The sequence below is a fragment of the Talpa occidentalis genome, unplaced genomic scaffold (genome assembly GCF_014898055.3).
Source record: "Talpa occidentalis isolate TD23 unplaced genomic scaffold, MPIMG_talOcc4v2.1 talOcc4.11, whole genome shotgun sequence".
Classification (NCBI taxonomy): Eukaryota; Metazoa; Chordata; class Mammalia; order Eulipotyphla; family Talpidae; genus Talpa; species Talpa occidentalis.
In genome coordinates, this window is record NW_023601104.1 from 18043077 (window position 1) to 18070186 (window position 27110).

Genomic DNA, 27110 nt, shown 5'->3' on the forward strand with positions numbered 1-27110 from the left:
ATTAAGGAAGAAAAAAAGGTGAAAGATTCAAATCAAACAAAATAATGAAAGGAGAAAATATGATAGATACTATGGAAACATAAAGGATAAGAATTACTTTGAACATCTATAGGCCAACAAATTGGACAAACTAGATGGATAAATTCCTTGATCATACAAGCTCCCAATACTGAGTTATGAATAATAAGAAAATCTGAACAGACTTATCACAAGTAAAGAAAATGAAATAGTAATCAAGAACCTCACAAAAAAACGGAAGTCTAGGACCAGATGGTATCAGTGGTGACTACCAATCAAGAAAGATCAAATATGCATCCTTCTCAAACTCTTCCAAAAAATCAAGAATGAGGAAACAATTCCTTACTTCTTTCATGGAGTCAGAATAATGCTAATACCAAAACCAGACAAGCACAGTACAGTAAGACTATAGACCATTATCTCTAATGAACATAGACACAAAAGTTCTCAAAAAGACATTAGCAAACTAGGGCCTCTCTTGGTGACGCAGGCACCAAGAACCCCTGTTCTTGTATGCATAAATAAATAAATCTTAAAAAAATATATTAGCAAACTAAATTAAACAACACATTAAAAAGTGGGATATATTCCAGGGATGCAAAAATGGGTCAACATATGCAAACACATCAATGTAATTCATAAAACCAACAAAATGAAATATACAAATTGTGGACCATTTCAATGGTACAGAAAAAAATAATTTGATAAGATTTAGCATTCATTTATGATTTTTTTAATTTTATGATTTTTTTAAAAAATGCAATAAAATGCAATAGAAGGAATATACCTAGAGATAATATAGGTCATATATGACAAACCCATAGTTAACATTCAGTTCAATGAGGAAAAACTAAACACTTTTCCTCTAAGACCAAGAAGAAAACAAGGATGCTTTCTTTCATGAACACTATTATTTAACATAATATTAGAAGTCCTAATCAGAGAAATTAGGCAAGAAAAGAAATAAGTTATCTAGATTGGAAAGGAAGTAGTAAAACTGTCCTATGTGTGGCTGATATGCTATATATATAGAAACTATAAACAGTCCACCAAAAAAAACTTGCTAAAAATAATAAACTTGCAGGCTACAAAATCAATATGCAAAAATCTGTTGTACTTCTATAAGCAAACAATGAGCTAACAGAACGAGAAATGACAAATACAAAGTCATTTAAAAATCACATCAAAAAGGATAAAATACCTAGGAATATATTTTACCCAGAAAGTGAAAGACCTGTATTCTGACAACTATAAAATACTGTTGAAAGAAATTGAAGAAGACACAAAGAAATGGAAAGGCATTCTCTGCTCATGGAAGAATCAGTATTGTCAAAAGCCTAAAGCAATATATAGCTTCATTGTAATCCCTGCTAAAATCCCAGTAACATTCTATACAGAAATAGAACAATCCTACAATTTGTATAGATAAACAAAAAACCTCAAATGGTCAAAACAAACCTGCAAAGAAAGGATGAAAATGAGATATCCCACCTCTTCTGGAGTCACACCACTAGTTCTCTGGCAACCATCGTTATATTCCCAGCCTCTAGGCTCAGGGGTGCACACTCACCAAAGCCCCTGCCCATACTCTAGGTGTCCACAATCAGGCACGTGTGCCCTGTACCCACACTCCCAAGCGCCCTCTGCAGCAACACAATCAAGGCCGCAGGTGACAGCCATAGAGGCTACTGGCATAACAAGCCTGATTAATTCACTTACCCTACAGGGGATTTAAGGGAGGTCACTGTCAATGTCCTCCATACATCGATGGCACAGTAAGAAGCTTGAACATTGATGCTCACTGGAGATGACTTTTTGGTACCCTGCTACCCAGTTCCTTTCTATTAGGCCTTGCCAGTACCAGTGCCCAGGTTGCCTATACAGGTACAAAGGCAGCAGTCTGAGAAATAATAGACACCTAAAGATCCTGGATTAAAAAAAAACTTTGGATTATACCCAGCTTTTTGTAGGTGGGGTGTGGTGGGGTAAGTGAAAATTTATCAGGCTTTTCCGCCCTCCTTCCATTAGCATTAATGATGGATCCCTGCGGTCCTACATGCATGCCTGATGGCGGGCACCTGGAGTAGGGTGTGGGCATGCTTAGGTGGGTACACCTGGGCTGAGACTGGGCTTATGAGGGCAGTGTCTCGAGGACGGAACCAGCAGAAGAGCGCAGTAGCAGCAGTGGAAGCAGCAGAGAAGCAGAGACAGCCGGGATACCCGAGAGAACACCAGAGAGCCCAGAAACAGTGAGGACTCCCCGGGGGCTGGGAGGCCTGCCAGATTCTGGCCCCCTGGCACCCCCGCCTGCCAAGTACCTGGTAAAGTTCAATAAAAGCCTGCAAAGCCACCGAGGGCTCCAGGACTCTCCTTGACCCATCTGCTTGGATCATAGAGATCCTGCACTGTGCGTGCCAACCCTTACAGGTGTAAAGACAGTTCACTAATAAAAAAACTGTTGTGACTCATACAATCTAAAAATGAAGACACAGAAGAACATATTACAGATGCTAGAACAAAAGAAAATCCCTGAGAGAAGTCTCAATCCAACAGAACTGTGGAATATGCCAGAAGCAGTTTAAGGAGTTTAAGGTAAAAGTTATAACCTTGTTTGCAAAATTAAGAAAAACAATAGATAAATAGGAACACAATAAGGATTGAGAAAATATAAGACTTCCACAACTAAACTAATCTGAAAAATAGTATAACCAAATTAAAAATCACAAGGGCCTAAAGAGTAGACAAAGGCAAGCAGTGGAAAATAGCGAGCTTGAAAGCATAATGTCAGAAAACACACAAATAGAACAGAGGGAAAAAGAATTAAAAAATTAAAACGGTGTAAGAGTTCTTTGGGATAACCTAAGGGAAAAGAACATCATATTGTGAGGGTCCCAGAAAGAGAAAGGCATAGAAATTTTATTTGAAGACATCATTACTGAGAACTATCTCAATATGGGAAACAAGACATCCTGATCCAAGAGGCCAGAAGACTTTCAAATAAATTAATACCACCCAAGAAACATTATAATAAAATTGCTAAAAGCTAATTACAAGAACAGAAAAAGAAAAAAAAAAGAGTAACCTATAGCACCAATTAGACTACTCAGCCATAAGGAAAGACAAAATGTTGCCATTTACAGCAAAAATGGAAGGAGTTGAAAAGAAATTATGTGTAGTGATGTAAGTCAGGATGACAAAGACAAATATTGGACCTTTACATAGCAGATGATTCAACAAAGTAGAATACTTATAAAATTTAGCAGTCATTAATAAATGAAGTAAGGTTTCTGAGGTTAAGTGGGAGGAGGGGTGGAGGAAGGGTCAAGGGTGATGTAAGGAATGGTGAGGGGGATTAAAAAAAAATGTTAGGGGCCTCCCTGGTGGTGCAGGGGTTAAAGACAGCTCTATCAAGCTATCAGCAGCCACTGCAGCGTGTGTTTGATTCCAGCCTCCAGCAGGCCAGGGAGCAAGTCACATGGCACAGCAGACCTCCTGTCTCACCCTCTGCTCCCCTCAGCAGTGTATTTCTGTAGATCTGCCTGTTCTGTTCCCCACTCTGTCTCTGGTGAATCCTCTAAACCACCCCCCCCCCAATACACACACACACCTCTGGCTTATGCCCCAGTTCTTGTGTGCATAAGTTAAAAAAAGTTAATAAAAAACATGAAAATGGCCTTCAGGGTCCTGCTTGACCTTTACAAATCCGCCCCATTAACCCGCTGTCCTCAGTTTGCTGCCAGAGGCAGACTTCCCATGAAGTATTTTCCATACCTTACATTTGCAACTTCTATTGTGTCTGGTTTTTTTTGGGGGGGGGAGTATAAAACTCTCTTCAGTATTTTTTTTTTAAGAGAACCGATATGAGGCAAATTTTTGAACATTTGATGGTATTTAATGTAGACAATAGAATAGGTATTACGTTTGATTCCAAAAGCCAGAACAGAAAGTGAACTTTATAAGGACATTACATTCTAGTTAACATAAAGGACAATTTATTATCAAAACATATCATGTTTTGATATATTTAAATTAGTTGTGTGGAACCAAGCATAAGTATTCTTAGCCATTGCTTTGTCATTTTGTGTGTAACTGCCATTTTAGAATTTCAGGTCTTGCAGGTCTTGCTGTCCCAGGAAAAGACTGCATTCCAGAGATAGTTTGGACCCTCACTCCACCCTTACTCTCTGGTCACCAATGAGGGTGAACTTGCTGTAATTGGAGCTGCAGGTTGGAGCTGCATCTTGGCCTGGCCAGTCAGCTTAGAATGATAGCCTGGCAAAGTTGGAGAACTCATCCTTGTAGCCAATGAGTAACTGCCAGCATAATTTAACCTTATTAAAAGACCCCTGCTTCCTTTGTTCGGGGCTCTCGGTATCTGCCATTGCGTTGGTAGGTGCCTTGAACCCGGACTCGAGTCTGAAATAAACTCCCTTTTGTGTTTGCATCAGCTGTCTTTGGGTTCTTGGAGGCTATGCTCGTGGAGTCTGCTGACCTTGGGCACAACAAGTTGCATATAAATATATTTATTTATATTTATATAAACAAAACAAAGGAATAGACAAAGCCAAACCAAAACAAACTTTACAATGCATATGCAGAACTGAGGTTACCAGAGTGGGGAGCAGGAGCAACATGTGGAGGGGGTACAATAGACTGTGTGGCGGGTAGTGTTACCTTGGTAATGGGCATGGTATAGTAATATATATTAAAGAAGTGTGAACCTGTAGTCCTAAAATATATACAGTGCTGTAAAGCAACATTACCTCATTATTTTAAAAAAAGAAAAACCACCCCCAAAATTAAAGGAATGATAAATAACAAGCTAAAAATTATATGGATTATATATATATATATATATATATATATATATATATATACTACTCCCTCTCTCCTAGTTATAAAAGCTGAGGAAACTATCAATGGGAGATTTATGTCCTGCAATATTTATGACAAACTGCAAGGATTTAGAATCTCTGGAACAATTTCTATCATCTTTTTGCACAGAATTTTAGTATAGTGAAATAAAAGGAATTAAGCATTTCTCCCTTATCTCAAACTGGAACCAAAGAAAATCTCCCAAGTTCTCACCACTTGGACACCAAAAAGCAATTAAAACGTAGAAGGGAATTCATTAGGAAATACTAACCTGAAAGTTACAAGAAAGCTTTTTGGAACCAGCACTATCTTAAGAATGTTGCTGGTCCACCAATACCAATTGACACTTCATTATAATAACCTCACTTACTAGTATTAAGCAAATAGATGGTTTTGAAAAGAGCAGATCCAGTTTTACAAATTACTGTAGTAGACAAAAAGCAAATTCAAACAAAAATTAATTCCTTCATATAAGTAACTGCAAACTACTTGAGAAACAGCTTTTGGATTTGTTGTTATACCATGAGGGATAAACTCAAGGAGAAATAACACTCTCTAACGTATCTATTAATATACATACATTTACTTTTATATACATTAGTATGGCACCTGCAAGGATGGGTTCTGTATCTTATTTATCTTTTTATCACCAACCCTGTTACAGGACCAAACCAGTACCTGCCAAATAATATATGGTCAAAAAAATGTCTGAGAAACAAGTATATAAACTTCAACCAAAGCACTGCTTCATTGGTAGGCACAGTAGATGCAGTACCTAGAGCCTACAATACTTTTAGGAGAATACAAAAATGTTTTAATTTTCATTTATTTTAAAATTGGAAAAAAAAAATGAATAATAATGGATACACAATAATGGATCCAAGCTGGATTATATTTGTCTTTCTACCCATACAATGGAAAAATATATTTTTTAATATTTTTTGGAGAAAAGTCTCGCAAAGCACCCGTGAGAGACCCAATGTGATCCTGGTCTAATTCTTCCCACCCCAAACCCCATCAATATACTAAAGACTTTCCTGTGAAGTAATTTGTGCTGGCTCCACAACCCCCATCTTAGAATCAAGAACAGCTTGAGCTAGTTTAAAGAAAGCCTGTAATTATCTACTTCTTTCACTTCCCATATTACCAAACAACATGAAATCTGAATTAGGTATTTTATACATGAACAATACTCCTCCTGATTTCTTTGCAGAAAAGGACAAAAATCATCTTTGGGCCTCTCATCTAAGCAACACAGAAAGAGTCAATTACAAACAGAAAATAGCCAGTAATCATAATGTTGTAAGTATTTAAGTCAATTAACTGGAATTTTTCACATTTTGATGAATGTGAGATTTATAACATGGAGAAAAATAATGAAACATATCTGGGAGAAAATTATTGTTTGCCCACAACATATATATCATCAGTGGCCCAAGCTTCCAGGGATGTTCTGAAGGTTTACACAAATGCAAATGCTCCTTTATTAAATGTTGCAGCTATTAATTATTTGTTGAGATGAAATATCACTCTGCATATTTTCCTCTCACAACCCCAGGTCAATATGAAGGTAGTGAGTCTATGCTCCTCTGGAAAATATACCACCTGTAGAGATGTTAAATAAACTTTTTAAGTTATCTTTTCTACTCTAAACCTAACAGTTGTGTGAGGACACGTGTTATATTGAAACATAAAAAAGCTACTTGAGCAGCACTGCCCACCTGTGACTATGCAGGTGCCTGTTTTCACCAACTCTGTCCCTCTGCAGGGCAGCAGCTTCCTGCCTGCCCATGACCTGTCAAGACCGCCTGCCTGTAACTATGCAGGCCTCTCTCAGCAAACCTGTCCCTTCTGGGGGACAGCTCTTCATGCCCGCTTGTGTCTATGCAAGTGTCTTTAACTGTTTGTCCCTTCCCTAATAAGCCTGCCCTTTAAATATATTTAAAAAAAAAAAAGCTACTTGAAGTCAAGGAATGTGGGTACTACTTGGCATACTGTAGGGGTTCAAAAGTGTCTATTGAGTGAGTGAATAAATGAACATTTTAGGATCAAAAAATATTCATTTTCTGTTATTTTAGGATCAAAAACTATTCATTTTTTGATATTTTAGGATCAAAAAATATTCATTCCACAACCCAAATGCTCCAAAATAGATTAATGGATCAAAAAGCCATGGTATATATACACGATGAAATACTACTCAGCAATCAAAAAAAAGACAAACTCATGCCATTTGTGGCAACATGGATGGAGTTGGAAGGGATTATGCTAAGCGAAATAGGTCAGAAGGAAAAAGTTAAATATTGGGTGGTGTCATTTTTATGTAGAATATAGAAAAACCAAACAAAAGGTCAAGAAAAAGATAAAACTAACAAGCTAATCATAGATCTGAGGCAAATAGCAAGGGAAGGGGAAGAGTTAAAACAGGGGAGGGGAGAACACAAGGGAATAATGGTGATGGTTTACCGGTGATATGGTGGTAGGAGAACTATGGGGACTACAACACTGCAAGGAAATAAAAAAGATAAATTAAGGGCCTCCCCGGTGGCGCAGTGGTTGAGCGCTGGGTTGCGAAGCTGCCCGCAGCCTCTACAGCGCCGGTTCGATCCCAGGCTGCTCCCCGGCCACAGGAGGAGGGTCCCACATGGTGCGCAGACCTCAGCAATGTACTTTGGTCCTTCTGCTTGCTCTGCTCCCCGCTCTGGCTCTGGTGAATTCTCTCACCCTCCCACACTTCTGACTGTACCCAGTGCTTGTATAAATAAATAAATCTTTAAAAATTCATTATTTAATTAATTAATTGAAATTAAAACAAAAAGCTTTCTAGCCTCTAACCAGATCTTTAGGAACTGAAATAACCTAAAGATGCTTCATTGCTGATCCTAATGATACAAATGATAGTAACACAAAAAGTCAGACCAGCAAATCATGTGGCCAAGTGGAATACAGAACCAGCTATGTGGTCAAAATATTTAGCCTAGGGAGGAAACAGTCACAACTGGAGCAGAGCTGGGGACATGAGGACTGGTGTCTCAGCAAGAAGGAGAGACAGAGAGACAGAAACCATTAGAAAAGGTAGGAAAGACAGCGAAACGGTATGTCAGAATTGGTGCCAGTTTACCTAAAGAGATAGTGCCCTTCTTCACCAAGTGCCCCTGGGTTCTCCTGAGGCTCCAGCCCTGGATGGAGAATGCATACTCCTCAGAGAGAGCATAACTTGCTCAACTTGCACAACCAGGCAGCCAGTGACTAGTTTCAGTGTTGGGAGGAACCACTTGTCTACCCCCGAGGCAAACTCTGGGCTCCCAGGTTGTCTGTGCCTGTCATAGGGAGGCAGGAAAATCAACCAACCCTTCCCCCCCACCCCACAGCCTCTGAACCTGCACCCATAGAGCACAGTCAGGAACTGCAAGTAGCCACAGTGAACACAATCTGACGAGTGGCTTTTCCGTGCCCACTTTGGGCACAGAAGTGTAGACTTGGAACTGGCATGATCTCTAGTGATAGTTTCCCCACCTGTGCATCCCTGCTCTGTGGGAGAGTCCAGGATTTTTGCTCCAGGCATTTTGTTCATTGCCATACTGCCAGGGCCTCCTGGACAATAGACTTTGGAAAACCTGGTTTTCCACCCACCACTTGCCCCACATGACCTCCAGGCTGAGCACAGAGTGCACAAATAGAAACAGAAAATAACCACGATCAACATCAACACAGCCTAGAGAGTGTGTTTTTTGTACCCCTTTTGGGAAGTTGGCAGAGGAACAGAACTGGTACTACCATGATCTCTGGCACTTGCTTCCCTGATCCTGCACATCCCTGCATAGTGGGAGACTGCCGGCCCAGGGGGGGATATTGCTGGGAGCCATAGATTTATCTTCAGGGGGTACCTGGATGAGCTTCAAAAGGCAAAGAAGCAACCTACATCTCCCTACTGAGAGGCCTCTGTGCAGGCACCCAGACTGTGTAGTCAGAAACTCTGAGTAACCACAGTGACCACAGACTGTGGACAAAGGGCATCCTGCTAGCTGGTGGCCAGTGTAGGAAGTAAGGGCTGGAACCCTCCCTCACCCCAGTGTACTCTCTTGGACTACCCCTGACCCTCTCAATTTGATACTATCTGAGAGTTTAGAGTGCCTGAAGAGAGGATATAAAACAGAAAAATGCACAGGGAAAAAAAAAAAAAACCACAACACAATACATGATAAGTTGAGACCTCAAGACAATATGACATCACAAGGATGGAACAATTCTCCAGAACCGAACCACAAAATATGTGGAAGATCTTACCTTCCTACAAGACAGAGAATAATTGCCATGACAAAGAAATAGAAAGAAATGACGGGGAGGGGATAAATAGCATGAGGAATATAATTAATGACTAGAAATTAGAAACTAAATATTTAAACAATAAGGGTGTTGGAGGATGCCAAAAGATCAATAGAGGAAATTTTTTAAATTATGGAGAAAGCCATGGAAGCACGCTGGGCCAAATGGATGACTGAATTAGTGACCTTGAAGATCAAAATGCACAAAGGACTCAGGTGGAAAAGAAAGACATAAGAAGGGAGAAAAAAAATGAAGGCACACTTCTAGATCTAACTTCATTTGGAAAGTAAACATAAGGAAACAAGTACACCAAAAGGGGGAGAGAGAAAGTGAAGGGACCAGAGAATTCAAACAAGTAATAGAGAAAATTAAAGATACAAGAAACTAAATATACAAATTCTTGAAGGTAAAAGAACAGATGGTTATCAAAATGTAATGGATTATGGATTATGCAAATGGAACGATGGATTATGATGGAGAACCATGTGCCTTGGTGATGGGTGTGGTGACACGAATCTGAGAAGTTGTGATGCTATATCTCTAAATCATAGACACTGTTGTAAGCTAATGTTACCTCATAAAAGAAAAGAACCTATGTAGATAATTATATGAACATCCTAGTACATGTTAAAGAATGTACACAAGTTCTTTTTACTGTAATAGCACTGCTCAAAGTGGTATTTGTACAACAATAAAGAATTTTCTTGTAGAGCACTATATAATTTTGATTCAAGATGGCAGGAAGCATACTTTGGGGGTGGAAGGGCAAGTAACTGATCTAGCTGAACAGTATTAATAATATTCAAGGTGCTTTTTTTTTTAAGAAGCACCCAAACCAGAGAGTACTGAGCTCCTTTTCTCTAGTTATTCAAGGTCAGTTTATTATGTAGTTTTTCCTTCAAGAAATAAATTTTTGACTTATTATTGCTATTTTCTTTGCTTTTGGCCATGGACTTTATTTAAAGGCTAAAAGCTGCATTAGAGTGTATCTAATGCCTTTCCTTCCTCCTAATAACATCTCTGACAGGTGGTTAACCTATTGTAGTGGGTAATTATTTCATGGTGCAGTCTGCTCCCTTGTTGGACACTTATTCATTGCAACACTCAACCTCACAATGAGCTAAAATCTAGCTCAGTATGGTTTCCACCCACAGGCCATTAATTATGCCCTCTGGGTCAATACTATCAAGTTCCCAATGCCAGTCTAAAAAGTCTAGAATGAGTTTTATCATTTTTTCCTTTTTCAAAAGAACCACAATCATGCAATGGAGAAAGGAAAGCCTCTTTGAAAAATGATACTGGGAAATTTGGGTAGCCACAAGCAAAAAATAGAAACTAGAACCTTACTTAACTACCTACACAAAATTAATTTAAAATGGATTTAAAACTTGAATATAAGACCTGAAACCATAAAATACATAAAGGAAAACTTAGGTGATACACTCCTGCACATCAACCACCGAGATGTTCTTGGAGGCACAACTCCAATGGCAAGGGAAATAAAGGCAAAAATAAATGAATGGGACTATATCAAACTGAAAAAGGAGATCAAGAAATTGTGGAATTTATACTCAATGGAATGCTACTCAACTATTTAAAAAGATGAACTAGTATCTTTTGAGATAAAATGGATGGATCTTGAGGTGATTATGCTAAGTGAAACAAATCAGAAAGTGAACAACAGTTACTCTATGGTTTCACTCATTTGTGGTATACAAATAACCAGAGAAAACAAACTAGCAAAACACAACACAAATTATGCAGAGTCTATGAAAAATAATGTTTACGAGAGGGAATAGGGTGGGGAAAAGTGTTGTGAGTAAGGGAGGGAATTTGATAGGACATTGGGCCTAGCGCTTTGGCAGTGAGTGAAGCTTGTGCACATATTGGAGATGTCAACTTATACTCCCAAAATTGCATACTTATGTAAACTATTGGCAAATAAATAAAATTGATGAAAAATTTTAAAAAGAAAAAATGAACTATTGCTATATTCAACCATATGGATGCATATCAAAAAAACTTTGTTATACCTCTAAATCATAAACAATGCTGTAAACCAGCATTACATCAATAAATAATATTTTAAAAAAATTTTTTTAAAGATTATTTGTGCATACAAGAGCTGGGGTGTAAGCCAGAGGTGTGGGGGGTGAGAGGATTCACCAGAGACAGAGTGAGAAGCAGAACCAGCAGACCGACTGAAATACACTGCTGAGGGGAGCAGCGGGTGAGACTGGAGAGGTCTGCCGCGCCATGTGGATATCTTCCTAGCCAGCCGGGGATAGAACCTGAGCTGCAGAGGCTGTGGACAGCTCCACCGGGCACACTCAATGCACTGCACCACCACAGAGGCCCTCAATAAATAAATTAAATGTACAAAAACAAAAAAATTTTCATGCTGAGCAAAAAAGCAAAGACAGATGCTGAATGGTTTCATTTATATTAATTTTTAAAAACAAACAAAACTAACCTGATAGAAATTGGAAGATTGTTCTGTGGACTACAGAGAGTATGAATGAAACAGGGAAAAGGGAACTTTCTGGGATGGTAGAAACTTCCTTTATCTTATTTGGGGGGTGGTATTTACACAGGTTATCCAATTAATTGCCTAAGCTTATCCAAGTTGAGATATAACTTTTGAATATAAATTACACCTCTGTAAAATAAAATGATTAAAAAGTGTATTTCTTTGCGTCATCTGAAGAATTTAGTACTTACCAAGGGATCTCTTTTTACTGCAGAACATTATTGCACCTGATAATTTTTCACTAGGCATCAACAGTTGGCCTACATAAGAAAAGGGGAAAATTGCCCATTAGCATTTGGAAATTGTTCATTAACCATAAGTTTCCCTCGTTTTAGTTTTGTTTTGTCAGTCATTGACATAATAAAGAATAACAGATTTAATTTGTCACACTTAAATCTAACCAAATAAGAATAATTCTATCAAGTTAGTGTTTTTGTATTAAGTCAGCAGATTGTTAAGAGGGAAATAGCTGGGTCATGTGGCAGATGCATTTCTAGTGTTTTGAGGAACCTTCAGATGGCCCTCTAAAGAACACAAAAAAACACTAATTTGTTGTTTTTTTTTAATTTTTTTAAGATATATTTATACAAGCGCTGGGTACAGTCAGAAGCGTGGGAGGGTGAGAGAATTCACAGAGCCAGAGCAGGGAACAGAACAAGCAGACTGACGAAATACATTGCTGTGGGGAGCAGCGGGCACATCAGGAGAGGTCTGCGCACCATGTGGGACCCTTGCCAGTGGCTGGGAATGGAACTGGTGTTGCAGAGGCTGCGGGCAGCTTTGCAGCCCAGCGCTCAACCACTGCACCACCAAGGGAGGCCCCCAAAAACACTAATTTGAAAGGAACCCTGCACTCCTATTTTTACTGCAGCACTATTTCCAACAGCCAAGATACCAAAACCATTCAAATGCCCCCAAACAGATGAATGAATCAAGAAGATGTAGTGTGTATATGTACACAGTGGAATACTATTCAGCTATCAAAAAAGATAAACTCAAGCTATTTGTGGCATCATGGATGGAGCTGGAAGGGATTATACTAAGCAAAATAAGTGAAAAGGAGAAAGATAAATTCTGGATGGTTTCATTCATGTGTGAACTGCAGAGAAACCAAACAAAAGGTCAGAGACAAACCTTGAAAGCTGATCACAGATCTGAGACATCCAGCAGGGGAGAGTTCAGGGGGGAGGGGGAGAGATAAAAACAGGAGAGTGGAGAGCATGTCAGACTATGACTAAAGCTACCAAAACAGGGATGTGATGGGTTGGGAGCAAAGAGACGGGGTGTCTAATGGAGGATTACTGGAGCTTTGATGGTGGGTGTGGTGAAATAACACCCACCTACAGAGGTGTAAACCTATACCTCTAAGACTGACACTGTGATCTAAATCAACATTACCTCAATAAAAAATAAAACTTTATACAAATTGAACCTTTAAAAAAACACTATTTCTATACAAAAATGATGTGCTTATATTACAGAAGCTATCTGGAACTACTTAAGATAAACACAAATGTCCCATTTAATTTGGCACTAAAATTTAGTCCAATTTTCTAATGTATCCCAAATACCGTAAATTAGAATATCTCAGGGGTAAAGCTCCAGCATCTGTTTTTTGTGTCAAATGCCATAGGTGATTCCTTCCCACAGCCAGGTCTGGGAACCATTGCTAAACTGCAGGAGCTTTATGTGAGAGGAAGTTACTGGCTGGATTCTAAAGAAAAAAATGCAATTCAATTTTTTTCCTCAATATATTCTTATGTTTCTTCTCCAGATAGATTACCCAAAAAGCGAGAATAAAATCATCATTATCTTTCACTTTTTCCTTCATGTGATCTAATTTCCTTCATATGGTAATTTAATTCATCAAAAATTTAGAATGAATACATAAGAAGTAAAAAATTATTTCAAACATTTAGTACCCAACAGATCATGAAAGTGAGCTCAGGCATCTTTGCACACAACTGGGCATACAGACGTACTTACTGATGCATGCTCTTTTGGTTAAAAAGAGAAGTGACTTGTTTCCTTTCTGCTCAAAGAAGTGGTGTAGCAGGATGCAGTGAACATACATAAAGAAGAAGTTGGTCGGTCATATGGAGACCAGAAGAGGGAAGAACAGAGCTTATCGCTGCATTGTTACAAGAAAGGAAAATGCAGGGGAAGTTCATCAAAACCCACTACTTTACTGCAAATCATTCAAAATCTAAAAGGCCTGAAACAATGACTATTTCTCTCTGTTGTGCACCACCACTCCAAACCCATGCGTTCTCATCCACCACCTCCAGAAGTTGCCACCTGCTAAGGGCACAACACCCTTTGGGGTGTACCTGACAAACTGGGCCACTGACACTTTGTTGAACCCACTGCTTTTCTATGGATTGGTTACTAAACAGATGAATCCAAGCTAGAAGATGCATGCCTAGCACATATATCAGTGCTCAATAAGTATGTGCTAAATGAAAGAATGAATGAGGTCTTCAATATCTAAGAGAAATCCAGCAAGGGCTTGCAGATGATAAATGTCACCTCCCTATTAGCAACTACCCCTTCCCAGACCCTAGCCCTAAGGACTAGCAGGTCTTAGAGTTTCCCAAGCTTGAGCCACCATGGCTTTCTTTTTTTTTTTAAGATTTATTTATTTATGCATACAAGAACTGGGATAGAGGCCAGAGGTGCGGGGGATTAGAGGATTCACCAGAGAGAGTGGGGAGCAGAACAGGTGGATCTACTGAAATACACTGCTGAGGAGAGCGGCCAGCAAGGCAGGAGAGGTGTGCTGTGCCATGTGTGTTGCTCCCTGGCTGCCAGGGGCTGTAGTGGTTGGCAGTAGCTTGAAAGCTCTATGTTTAACCCCTGCGCCACGGGGGAGGCCCGGACCTGGCTTTCTTGACAACTCCCTCCCTCTGATTTCTCTCAGCCTCCTGTGCATTTGCATTTCCATCTCCAGCCTAGGGAAAACCTCAAAGGATGAGCAGTATTTGGTTAGCACTAGAAGCAATGTTATAGGAAAATTGAAGGGCATGAGAAAGAAGGGGGAAATTTGCAAATCTTGGTGGAGGAGGATAAAAGGAGTGCTCTAGCTATAAAAGAAGATTCACAAAAGGATTTCTTGAGATAAAATCTTTCTATGAGAAATAACAGGGACAAAAAAGAGTTTTCATCCATGAAAGACTATCTTTGTTGCAAAAAATAGTAGTAATGATACAAAATGGCAGCAGGATGAATGAATTCTGAAACAATGACATCTAAATCTGATGGCCCCATCTGGCCAGATGATTAAGACTCATCAACAAGGTCTGAACTCGTTAGGGCTTGAAAACTCTCAGGGGACAGTTCTGTTTTCACAGCCTCAGGGTCCCTGGAGCAGTCAAAAGATAGAATGATACTTTCAGCAAGATGGCAAAAGGAAATTTATGCTCTGACAGGTGGCCATGGGAAGGCAAGCAGAGAAAGACATTCAATCTCTCAGAAAGTTAATATAAGTGACTGCCAATAGCCAATTTATTCTTTTTTCTCCATATTGGCTTGCTAGATAGGTTTGAGGGATTAGTACTAACAGATATCAGAACAAAAGATGAAGCAAAATATATTTGTGCAATAAAAAGGTAACTGAAGAGAAAATATCCATTAATTCCTTCCCTATCTTATTTTAGATATTTCTGCAAGTTGTCATTATGAAAGCTTCTAATTAATAAAATCTAAAAAAAACATATAAAATTACCTTGAAGTCATACAGGTATTTCATTGTTTTTTAGTTTTCTAGTACCATCTCCCAAAATATCTTTAAAGCCTTTAATTTTAAAGATACAGACTATATTCAGCATTTACTTTTAACCATTTTTGTTTCTGAAGAAAATATTCTCTACATAATTAATCAAGATTAGATTATAATCACAGCTGTATGAACTGAACAATATTTCTGTAAGAGTTGTGAGGACTATTTCATAGTAATGATCTTATGTCTTACTCTCCAAGAGATAAAGAAAAATTAAAACTAAGAGTCGACATCCAAATTCATATCCTCCTCCAATCCAATCTTTTCCTTGTCAGAGCAGCCATCAGGCACATTTAATGGATTTCACAGTGAAGTAACATATTCTAGTGTAACTTTAAGAAAGTAAAACTTAGTCCTCTCATTCTTACACATTTATCAACTCACCACAATACTCCAGTTGACACTGGCTCCACCGTTAAAGGATGTTGGAGTAAAGAAAAAGTCATCATCTGTTGAATTTTGGATCAGTATAGTTCTAAGGAAATATAGTAAACAAAGCCAGGTAAGAGAAAAAGATATGCGGGAGTGAGATCTAGCTTTACACATGGAAACAGGAATTTTAAATTCAACCATTATAAGTGTTAAGGCAACAGTAGTAACATTAATAAATTCTTCCTTTTTTTTTTTTTTTTTTTTTAGAGGCATGCTTTATTTATTTGTTTGCTGGTTTGTTTGTTTATACATGCACTGGGTACAGTCAGAAGCGTGGGAGGGCGAGAGAATTCACCAGAGCCAGAGCGGGGAGCAGAGCAGGCAGAAGGACCGAAGTACACCGCTGAGGGGAGCAGCGGGCGGCAGGAGAGGTCTGCGCGCCATGCGGGACCCTCCTCTGGTGGCCGGGGAGCAGCCGGGGATCGAACCGGCGCCGCAGAGGCCGCGCGCAGCCCTGCAACCCAGCGCTCAACCGCTGCGCCACCGGGGAGGCCCAAATTCTTCCTTTTTTGAAATCACCCCAAAGCAAAGAAATGGAAAAAGGAAAGCTGCTAGATAGTTCTTATCCTACCCTTGGTTTCATTTTATGCAAAGGATTAAAATGGTGGCCGGCATCCTCCATGAAAATGGACCAAATCAAAAAGGCCAGAAACAAGTGTTGACAAGGGTGTGGAGAAAAGGAATCCTTGTAATACTGTTGGTGGGAATGTAGATGATGAAAACCAGTGTGGAGATATTCCAAAATATTAAAAAAATAGATCTATTATACAATATGATGCAGCAATTTCACTCCTAGGCATCTCACCAAAGAATACCAAAACTCTAATTTAAAGGAATATATGACTGGATCAAGAAGACGTGGTACATATACACGATGGAATATTACTCAGCTATCAAAAAAGTTAAACTCATGTAATTTGCAGCAACATGGATGGAGCTGGAAGGGATCATGCTCAGTGAAATAACCCAGAAAGAAAAAGAAAAATACCGGATGGTCTCACTCATAGAAGGAATTTAGAAAACCTAAATAAGGGATCAGGAAAAAGACTAATTATAATAAAGTGAAAATCAAAAACAACAAGCAACTATAAACCAGAGACACACTGTGGGGGGGGGGAGGAGAAGGGAGTAGGATCAAAACAGGGGGGGTGGGAATTTTACGGGGACGATAATCAAGATGAAAATGCATACATTGTACAAAAATGAAAGGTGATGTAAGAAATATATAAAATTTAAAAACCAAAAGAAAAAAGGGAATCTATGCTCTCTATGTTCATCGCAGCGTTATTTACAATAGGCAAGCTGTGAAACAATCTAAGTGTCCAATGACAAATGAGTGGATAAATATATGGTATATATATATATATATATATATATATATATATACACACACACACACACACACACACACACAATGGAATACTACTCAGCTATTAAAAAAAAGATGAAATTGTCACTTGCAACAACATGGATAAAATGGATAGGATTACACTAAACAAGTCAGAAGGAGAAAGACAAATACCAGATAATTTCACTCACATGTGAAATATGAAGAAACAAAGCAAAGGAACAGACCAAACCAAAACAAAATAAACCCTTGAAATCTGAGTGCAGAAATGAGTCTATAGAGGGGAGAATAGGGGTGTCAATAAACTATGGAGGAGGATTAATGGTATTTTAGTGATGTACATGGTGTGGTAAAATATATTTGAAGAGGTGTTAACCTAAAACATATACGGTGTTATAAATCAATGTTACCTCAACTGAAAAAAAAGGAATTTAATAAATAATAATGATGATGATAACAATAATAATAATGCAGAAAGTCATATAGGAGTTTAATAAGAAAGAGAGAGAATATAAAAAGAGAGAAAAGGAAAACCAAAATAATAGCTAAGTGCTCTATGTATTTTAATTCATTTTAAAATGCAATGAGTACTTTAAAAAAAACCACTGTAAGCTATGCTTGCATGAAGGAAAAAACTTTTTTACATTTCAAGTTCAGGATTTGAATGTTGGCCACAGAAAAGAATTATTCTGACAGTAATTGAAAATGGCAGTCAATGGAAGACTCCAGAACATTAAGGAAAAATAAGGTGTTGGTCTCACACACCTTGCTATTAAAGTCAGTAATTGTATGGGGAATATAAAAACAAAATTAAATTTATAAATAAATAAATAAATAAAATAAAGTCAGTAACAAGACATCCACACCCATGTTGAAGTGCTACTTAAGTAGATGTGTGCAGATAAGGGCATGTTGTCTAAATTATGACACCATAAGGTCTCTACTTACTGTGAAAATGTATATACCTCGGTGGAGGTGATTCAAAGTTTGAAGCAAAGGATTAAGTTTGAGATTCCCTGTAATGATGTGAGGCCACTCAACAAGCAAATGATTACAGTTAATTCCCCCTGCACCCATTCCATGATCACCCAGCAACCTGTGATAATAATTTGCTCTCCCACAGAAGTCTGCCTGCAGGGAAAGAAAGCACTAGTCATGCATGCTGAAGTGAACATTCTGGTCCTCCTGACAGTTGTGTTACACATTTTAAATTAATAACGTGTTGTTCTTATTTTATAGCATCAGTCTCCTGAGCTAATATTAGTATGGCCCAGAAAGATAGATCTGGTTTTAGTATGCTGTTAAATTATGGTCCAACATTTGCAGGACAACAATCTACTCTGGCCATTGCAAATTCGCCACAAGGCCCCCAGGAGGGAAAGGTCTGATGACCTGCTCAAGGGGCAGCGGGATGTGGAAGTTTGTCCTTTGGAGCCAAACAGCCTGATCTTGGTTCCAGCTTTTTCCACTAACTCATTACAGAATCTGGAGCAAATAAGATCAGTACATTTCAGAACCTACCTGGGTGGACTGTTGGGGACAGGAGCACAGGATGCAAGTGCTCATTAGATATTAGTTACCTTAAAGACAGCCTCTCAGCACTCTCTGTCAAAGCACCTACACAAACGTTAGAATGAAATGAGGATAGTGAGTGTAACTCCTTTAAGACATTCTGCAGTAAAATAAAGGAGGTAATTGTGAATGGATGATGAGACGTGTTTGTAGTGGACTGACAAGGTCTTGGGGATAATCTGAGGGGGCAGAAGCAGTGGAAAGAGAAAGAATGAAAATATGAGCTGGAGTTACAGAAAGGCAAAAGAACTGGAGGAGACTGAGTTAGGAAAAAGGAAGAGCCGGCACTTGGGGAAAAGCCAGGAGCAATGGAAGCTAAGAAGTAGATTCTTGGCTGCTCCCCTCACAGTGTGCCTCTCCCTGCCTGGCTTCATCTCAGGACCTAGGGGAGAAATGGATTGTCCCCACTGGAGGGATCTCCTACTTCCTTTGAGTAGAAGGTTCTCTCTAGTTCTCAAGACTCAGGGACAAGGTGGGCCAAGTGGATAGGTGTATGCACAGCTTCAAGGCATCTACCCCGCGACCTCGACCACTGTGAGGACCTCCTTCCCTCCCCTGTGTTCTCCAGTCTCTGTTCAATTCTGCTTGCCTTTCTCTTTCCCCTACTCTGCTTTCTCTTCCCTTTTGGAGACACAATACTATACAGGAGAGACTTTTACAATAACAGGATTCCAGTCCCAGCTCAGTTCTCATCGAATGTTACTCTGGCCACTTGCCCTTCCAAAGACTGCTTTATGCAGTTAGTATGGTATGGGAGTGTAGTACCTTAGAAGGCAATAAAATAGAGGTGACTCCCAGAGCAGTTAATAGGTCAGATAGATACATACATACATACAAATAGATATCCCCCACTTTTTGAAAGTTTACCTTAAGTCACTACACTCTTACAAAAAACCTACATTAGTACCTGCTTTTGACAATCAAAATAAAAAAGTCGAAAGGGATTTTAGCTTTTATAACAAAAGATAAGAAGTGAAAATAGGGTACACTGTTGGTGTGTCTTTATTATATTATTCTTGCTTTTACTATATGTATGTGGTGTTATATTATTTGGTATGATTTGGTAGGTTACTTTTGGGGCCTGGGAATCCTCAATTTTCTTCCATATAAATGAATGTAATGTCTTCTTTATTTTATGCCAATTCAATTTGTAAACAATTTTGTAGGAATACTCTGCTTCTAGGAAGCAAAGGAAACCTATATAACAGTGCCCCCTTTTTAAAAAATGTGTCCCTTTTTTTTCTCCTCCTACTCCTTCTCTTTTCTCCTCCTAGTTTCTTTTAAATATTTCCCTAACCTCTATATATATTTCTAAAGAAGATGCTTGCTTCCCAGCCCAACCCACCTCTACTCTGAGGACTGACCCAACTAGGAGCAGAAATGAGACAGGCTGCCTGAGAAGCTAGCACCAAGCAGGCTTAGGTGAACCTTGGAAAGCCCACCTGCTTGAGCAACAGTGGGGTGTGAGGATGGGAGACTGGGAGGCAGCATTAAATAACAAGCCCCTCGCTCCTTCTGCTACACTTCTCTTGTCCTTCTCCAGCCCAATTCACCCTCCTCACCCTCGATTCCCAAAGGCCAATAAGCTGAGCCTCAGCCAGCTGTCCTATGCCTGGACAGTCACCTCGCAGTCACATTTGCTGCCTACCAGCCCAAGAATATTCCCAGGGCCTCTGGAGCCACGACCCTGAGGGCTGGGTGAGCTGAAACACAGTTGCAAGACCCCCAAAGAAGAAAGATCCTGGGCCTTCCCGGTGGCACAGCAGGTTGAGCACAGTGCTGTGGAGCAGTCTGCAGCCTCTGCAGCACAGGTTCAGTTCCCAGCCAGCCAGGGAGCAACCCACATGGCAAGGCAAACCTCTCCTGTCTCACCCACTGCTCCCCTTAGCAGTGTTTTCGATCTGTCTGCCTGTTCTGCTCCTTGCTCTGTCTCTGATGAATTCTCTCACCCTCCCATGCTTCTGGCCTATACCCCACCTCTTATATGAATAAATAAATAAATCTTTAAAAAAAAAAGAAGAAGAAGAAGAAAGATCCTTGTGTAGCAGGTAAATCTCAGTGAGGGATAAAGAGTAAGCCCAGGCCTCTGTCCTGCATGTGTACAACTTTGAGTGTGATGTGAGGATAACATTTAATCATAGCTGGTGTCTGTGACAGCTTCCATCAGTCACAGAGCTTGCAGATTATTGTAGATATTGGAGGAAAAAGTAGGAATGAAAAGAATTTACATCAGTGTGTGTGTGTGTGTGTGTGTGTGTGTGTGTGTGTATAAAAGCAAGAGAGAGAAATGATTATTAGTATAGCCAACTTTATAAATTGCCTAACAATTATATCTAATTACCATGCCTCTATAAGAAATGATTCTATTTCTCGATACCATATAGCAGCACATTGATTGTGCCGTGAATTGTCCCACTGACACCAAAATCTGTCTATATTCTATTAGGCGTGCACTTGTTACCCAGTCACAAAATTCTAAAGCAGACACATCTCCCCTCCTTCCTCTTGTTCAGCCCCTGCTCACTTTTCTTTCCTCCTTAGTGTCCCAATTCTATTTTCTCTTTCTCCTCTGTTCCTTTCATAGCCTGTTCTCACTGCCTTTCTTTTTCTATCTTTGTCTCCTCATCTTCCCTTATTCTCCCAAACATGCCCTACCAGACATAGTCTTCTTTCCCTCTCTCACTTCCCTATTCCCACGCTGGTTCTGGAGCCAGTCCTGGAGCCAGAGAGAAGTGTTGGCCCTAGTAGCTCTGCTACCCTCCCTTCGAAGCCCCGATTTACCCATCTATACACAAGGACAACCTCTGGGATTCATAGGGCCATTTAGACAACTGAATCAGGTGACATCTGTAAAGAAATTTACAGTGTCTCCTACCACAATGTTAGTAGTGAAGAAAGGAAAGCTATTATTATTTTTCTTTTTCTTAAATGTGTTTCAACTCTTCCCAAGTGGAAAACCTCCTATCAAATTTGAGATCCATCCCTACTGATGCTCAATCATCAAACACTCATCAGGTGCCTGATTTATGTCAAACCTGAGCTGGGTAAAGGGAAGAAGCATACATTGGAACATGTCTCTGTCCTTCAAAACCCACAGTCTGGGGAAGATGATAGAAAGGTCACAGAGTAGCAAGTTCAGGGCTGTTTGAAGGAGCAGAAAAGAGGCAGGTGAAAGGGAGTTCCCAAGACTGCTTTGCAAAGTTAACTAAGACCTCATAAATGGTGACTCTCACTTGAGTTCTCTTAAAAGGCAAAGAAGAAGTTGATCAATGAAATGAAATAAGGAAAAGGACAAGGAAAAGCATAGGGAAAAACCAGTATTATGAAAGGGAAGAGGATGTTTAGGAAACAGTGTCAGTAGCCGCAAACAGATCACAGGGGGCGTGGAAGAGTGTAGTGTGATGTGTGGCTGGCAAAGTAGCTACAAGATGGATTCTGAAAGAAGTTATCACCATCTTCAGTGTCATCATCATCATCACTAGCATTTATGGGTACTTGGTCTTGTGCTAAGTACCTAACATGTACCATCTCATGTAACCCTCATCAAACTCTATGGGTGGGGACTATCACTCTTCCCATTTGATAATGAAGTGACACAGAGCATTGCTATGGTAATTATGATCTTGTGCTTGATCTATTAGATAGCACTGAGGAAGAACAGGTCTCTTAATAGAAGAGTAAAGTTAGACTCCTGCCCTCCTTGTCCAGTTTGTAGGAAAGTTATTCTAACTGTCACAGAAAGATACAGGAAAGTGAAGACAACATGTCAGTGGAGTTGGATTCTAGAAATGTTTGTGCGTTGAATTGACAGTTTTTTAATGGTTCATATGTCGAATAGCAAAATAAGGAGAATCTGGGTTGATGCCTAGGTTTCTGGCTTGAGACAACCAGGGGATTGGGATACCATTAAAATGATAAATACTGCAATGAAGTATGAAAAAGGTAGAAGAGCAGGAGCAAATTTGGGGAGGGAAAATAGGTAAGATATGGAAACAACCCAAATGCCCAAAAAATAGATGACTGGATCAAGAAGATGTGGTACATATACACAACGGAATACTATTCAGCAATCAAAAAGATAAACTCATGCCATTCGCAGCAACATGGACAGCACTAGAAGCAATCATGCTCAGTGAAATAGCCAGAAGGAAAAAGAAAAATATTGAATGGTTTCACTTATAGGAAGAATATAGGGGAAGCAAATAAGGGATGGGGGGGGCGTAAAATAACAATAATAAATAAACTAGCAGGCAACCACAAATAAGAGGCATTCTGCAAGCAACAGGAAGGAAAAGGGATCAAAACAGGGGAGAGAAGAGCACAAAGGATTATGGTGAGTGTTCACAGGTGAACTGGTGGTGGGAATTTTACAGGGGAACACAATGATGTAAAAGATATTTTTAAAAATTTAGTTTGAATATGTTAGGCTTAAAATGCCTCTTGATCACTGAAAACAGTCTTAGCACTAAACAGAAAAAATAGGGTTATAGATTTTTAATCATCAACATATAAGGAAGAACTGAGATCATGGAGGAAGAATGATCTCATTTGGGAAGAAGACTAAAGAGAAGTGAGGAGAGGACAAAGAGAGAGGCTGAGGCAATAAAACAGCACGGACAGAATCCTAGCGACACTCAACCTTAAAAGAAGGGACAGATGGGCCTCCCCGGTGGCACAGCGGTTGAGCTCTGGGTTGCCAAGCTGCCCACGGTCGATGCAGCACTGGTTCAATCCCCGGCTGCTCCCCGGCCACCGGAGGAGGGTCCCACATGGCGCGCAGACCTCTCCTGCGGCCCGCTGCTCCCCTCAGCAGTGTACTTCGGTCCTTCTGCCTGCTCTGCTCCCCGCTCTGGCTCTGGTGAATTCTCTCACCCTCCCGTGCTTCTGACTGTACCCAGTGCATGTATAAATAAATAAATAAATAAATAAATAAATAAATAAATAAATCTTTAAAAAAAGAAGGGACAGGAAAGCTGCAATGCAGTGAAATGCTGTCACTTTCCTACTGTGACAGCATCTAACCCAAAGCCTGGCACAGAGTAGGTGCCCTTGAAACTGTCACTGAGGAAAGAAAAGGAGAAAGGAAGGAAAGACAGCCTCAAAGGAAGGAAAGAATATGTTCCCCAAAATAAAATGATCAATAACATTTAATATTCTATTGGAAATATCTGAAAAGTATTTTATATTGCTGAGAAGTCAATAAGACTTTAAGCATGTGCTACAAATGCGGAACGTTTGGAGGTTCCCATTTCCTATGACATCTTTTCATGAGAAATCCCAGAAACAAAGTTTACCACCTCATTGTTTTACATGCTAAACAAGCATTTTGAATACATTCATTAAGAAGACTTATTTTAAGGAGAGTTACAATTTCCAATTTATTTTGAGATGACAGGTTAAGTCCTCTCCTACTAAATGAAAATTTCCAATTTACCACATAAGAACAAAATAAGATCCGCCTGTGCACAAAAAACCCTCCAGGGGTACAAAAAGCCACTTGGTCCCCTCATTTTTAAAGAGGCATACATGATGAAACCGAAGGATAACTACAGGTTTTAAAAATCACTCTGGGTTTACATGTTGCGGTGAAGGCTAGCAGGGAACAGCACCTGAGCAAAGGTGACGCTTTGTGGACACAGGTGTTGGTAATCCCATATGTGGTCCTATTTCCTCATCTGCTACCTAATAAGCCTTCAGCCTCCAATTAATATTTCTCACCCATGCCCTTTTTCTCCAAAAGAGCTAATTGTGAACAAGGGACATAAGATCTCACGCTGTCAACAAAACAGATAGGAAACCAATTTCTTTGTTTAGAAAGATCTCAGCACTGAAAATAAACCCCTCCAGCCTCAGTGGGTACAACAATCTGTTCCTGTCTAAAGCAAAAATTAATCATAGAATAAATAATATCCTGAGTAGGTGCACTAGATGTAAACCCTCTGCAATAAACTGACACCAGCCATTACCAGCAGCAAGTGACAAATACCCACAAGCCAAGAAGAAATGGACATTGACCCTACTCCCGTTGGCCATTTATTAGGTGATGTGGACACAATAAAAGTTTACATTTCAAATGAAAAAAGAGTTCGACTTCCCAAACCAAACCAATATCCCCACAAAGCTGTTTTTTTAATAGGAGGAGAATAATAAAGACCATTTGCTAAACCTCAACCACACAGAAAATTAAAGCAGCAAGTCAGCCACCTGGAAAAAAAGAAATTGAAATTCCCAGCTAGCCCAGATCTAATTCACCTCTGGGTTCTAGCAACCACTGAATGCTCCCCACAAACTCACCTTAGCCTGGACCTAACCCACTGGCCCAAAAGAGAGATTTCCCAGCAGTGCAGGAAGATCAAACAGGTACCCATTCTGTGATCATATTAATGAGAGAAGCGAGGCTATTCGGAAAGCTCTAGTAATTACATAGAAAACAAACCAAGTCTCTAGGGGACATTCTTGCAAACCTGAGACCAACTCCTGGAAAAACACTCTTGACCACTTACCACTACCGGATGCTTCTAGATGGTAGATCAGAATCAGCCTCTCATCAAAATAAAAAGAGAGAGAAAGGTGTTGCAGGACAGCAGCTTCACTATCAGTGAGCATTTGGGGAAGGAAAAAACACTCCTTGGAAAAAAATACCAAGAGCTCAGAAGAGTAACTTCTATAGCTGCCTGCTGCTGCTGCCAGGATAAAAGTGGTTAATCTTGGAGAAACAAAAGGAAGTTCCCTAGAGGCTGACTTCAGGAGGATGGCTTCCTCTGTGGGAACCAAGAGTTCAGAAGGATGGAAGCTAACTTCAGAAGGGGTCACTAGCTACCATTTCTGCTTAGCAAATTTTTATCAGCACTCAACTGAGGGAGATAAGCAAATATCTTTGCAGTTCCCACCTGTTTTCGCAGAGATGAAGAAATAAGCAATATTTTATTTCCTTTTTTTATCATTACAAGAAGACTTCAGTTCTCTTTTGATTGGAAGCTAGGCACAGACAAGCAAAATTCTGCACACATAACAAAGATATGTCTTTGCCAACATCCTTAATTTCAGCTCAGAGTAAGCAAATATTTAACCCTGAAGGTGCTGAAGAACAAATGTAAGAGGAAATGGATCGAAATTTTCCAGCTCAGAATCATTTTGAGGAGGCTCTGGATTTAGGATGGGATTAGATGAAAACAAAATATTTTGGTTTGTGTCTATTTTTAAAAGAAAGAATTGTGGTTCATTTTAAGTATTTCTAAAGTCATTTAGGGATTTTCCAGAAGTTGCATCAGATTTGCAGTTAAGCACTGAAACCAAATACATTTTAATCATGTCTCTATAACCAGCGCAAGCTGATCCCCTGTGCATAGTCAGCTCCACTCTCCTGGAACATCCTGGTACTGTGCCCTCAGGTTTCCACAGAGAGCAGGATGAGAGAGAAAGAAGGGCCTTTCCCTGCCAAGGCTCCGCAGCCACAAGAAACTAGATTTCTTGAGCCAAGAGCGATAGATTTCTTCCTTGTGTGATAAAAATGGACCCAAAACAGTTAATACAAGAAAGCAAATATCTCTTTTATAGATATTTGTAATGAAAAAGATTTTCTATTTTAAAAAAAAAATTTAAGTATAGCCTCTTTACCATTTTTTACCTAAGATATTGGCAACTACAACAAAATTGATGATTCCCTGGGTTGAAGGAGAGATGATATATATACACCACGCAATATTAGTCAGCTATTTAAAAATATGGAAACCTGCTGTTTGCAAAATGGATAGACCTAGAGGGTCTCATCTTAGTGAAATAAGTCAGATAGAAAAAGACAAATACCATGTGATAGCACTCATATGGGATATATAGAGAAAACAAAAGAATGAAGACCATATATATATATATATATATATATATACACATGTATATGTCAGTACTATTTTTAAAGGGAAACTAATATATAATAGTTGTTTATATATAAAGGAAAACACATCCTCTCATGCTGTTAGAGGAAGTAGCAACTAGTGAGATATTTTTAAAGGGAAACTAAGTAGTGCCTATCAAACATAGAAATGCATATTTCCCATCTCTTGAGAATTTACCTTACAGATGATCACAAGCATGTGCAAACATATCTGTAAAAAACTGAAAATGACTTAAATATAAGGGGCTGGCCAATTAAATTATGGTGCTTGCATACAGCAGAGTACTATACAACTATCAAGAGGAAGTAGAACTGGAGAGGAGAATAAGGTCATCTGGAA

General features: G+C 39.4%; 1 protein-coding gene across 3 annotated transcripts in view; it reads right to left on the bottom strand.

Annotated features, from left to right (window-relative positions):
* Positions 1–25573, bottom strand: part of ATP8B4 (ATPase phospholipid transporting 8B4 (putative)) — a 236439-nt gene extending 210866 nt beyond the window's left edge. For all 3 annotated transcript variants that reach the window (XM_054701418.1, XM_054701424.1, XM_054701414.1), the window contains exons 1-2: positions 25383–25573; positions 11941–12009 (exon numbers count right to left, since the gene is read on the bottom strand). In XM_054701418.1, coding sequence (XP_054557393.1) covers positions 11941–12009; positions 25383–25485 — 172 coding nt within the window. In that variant the 5' untranslated portion in view covers positions 25486–25573. The remainder of the gene's footprint in view (positions 1–11940; positions 12010–25382) is intronic.
* Positions 25574–27110: the final 1537 nt, after the last annotated feature.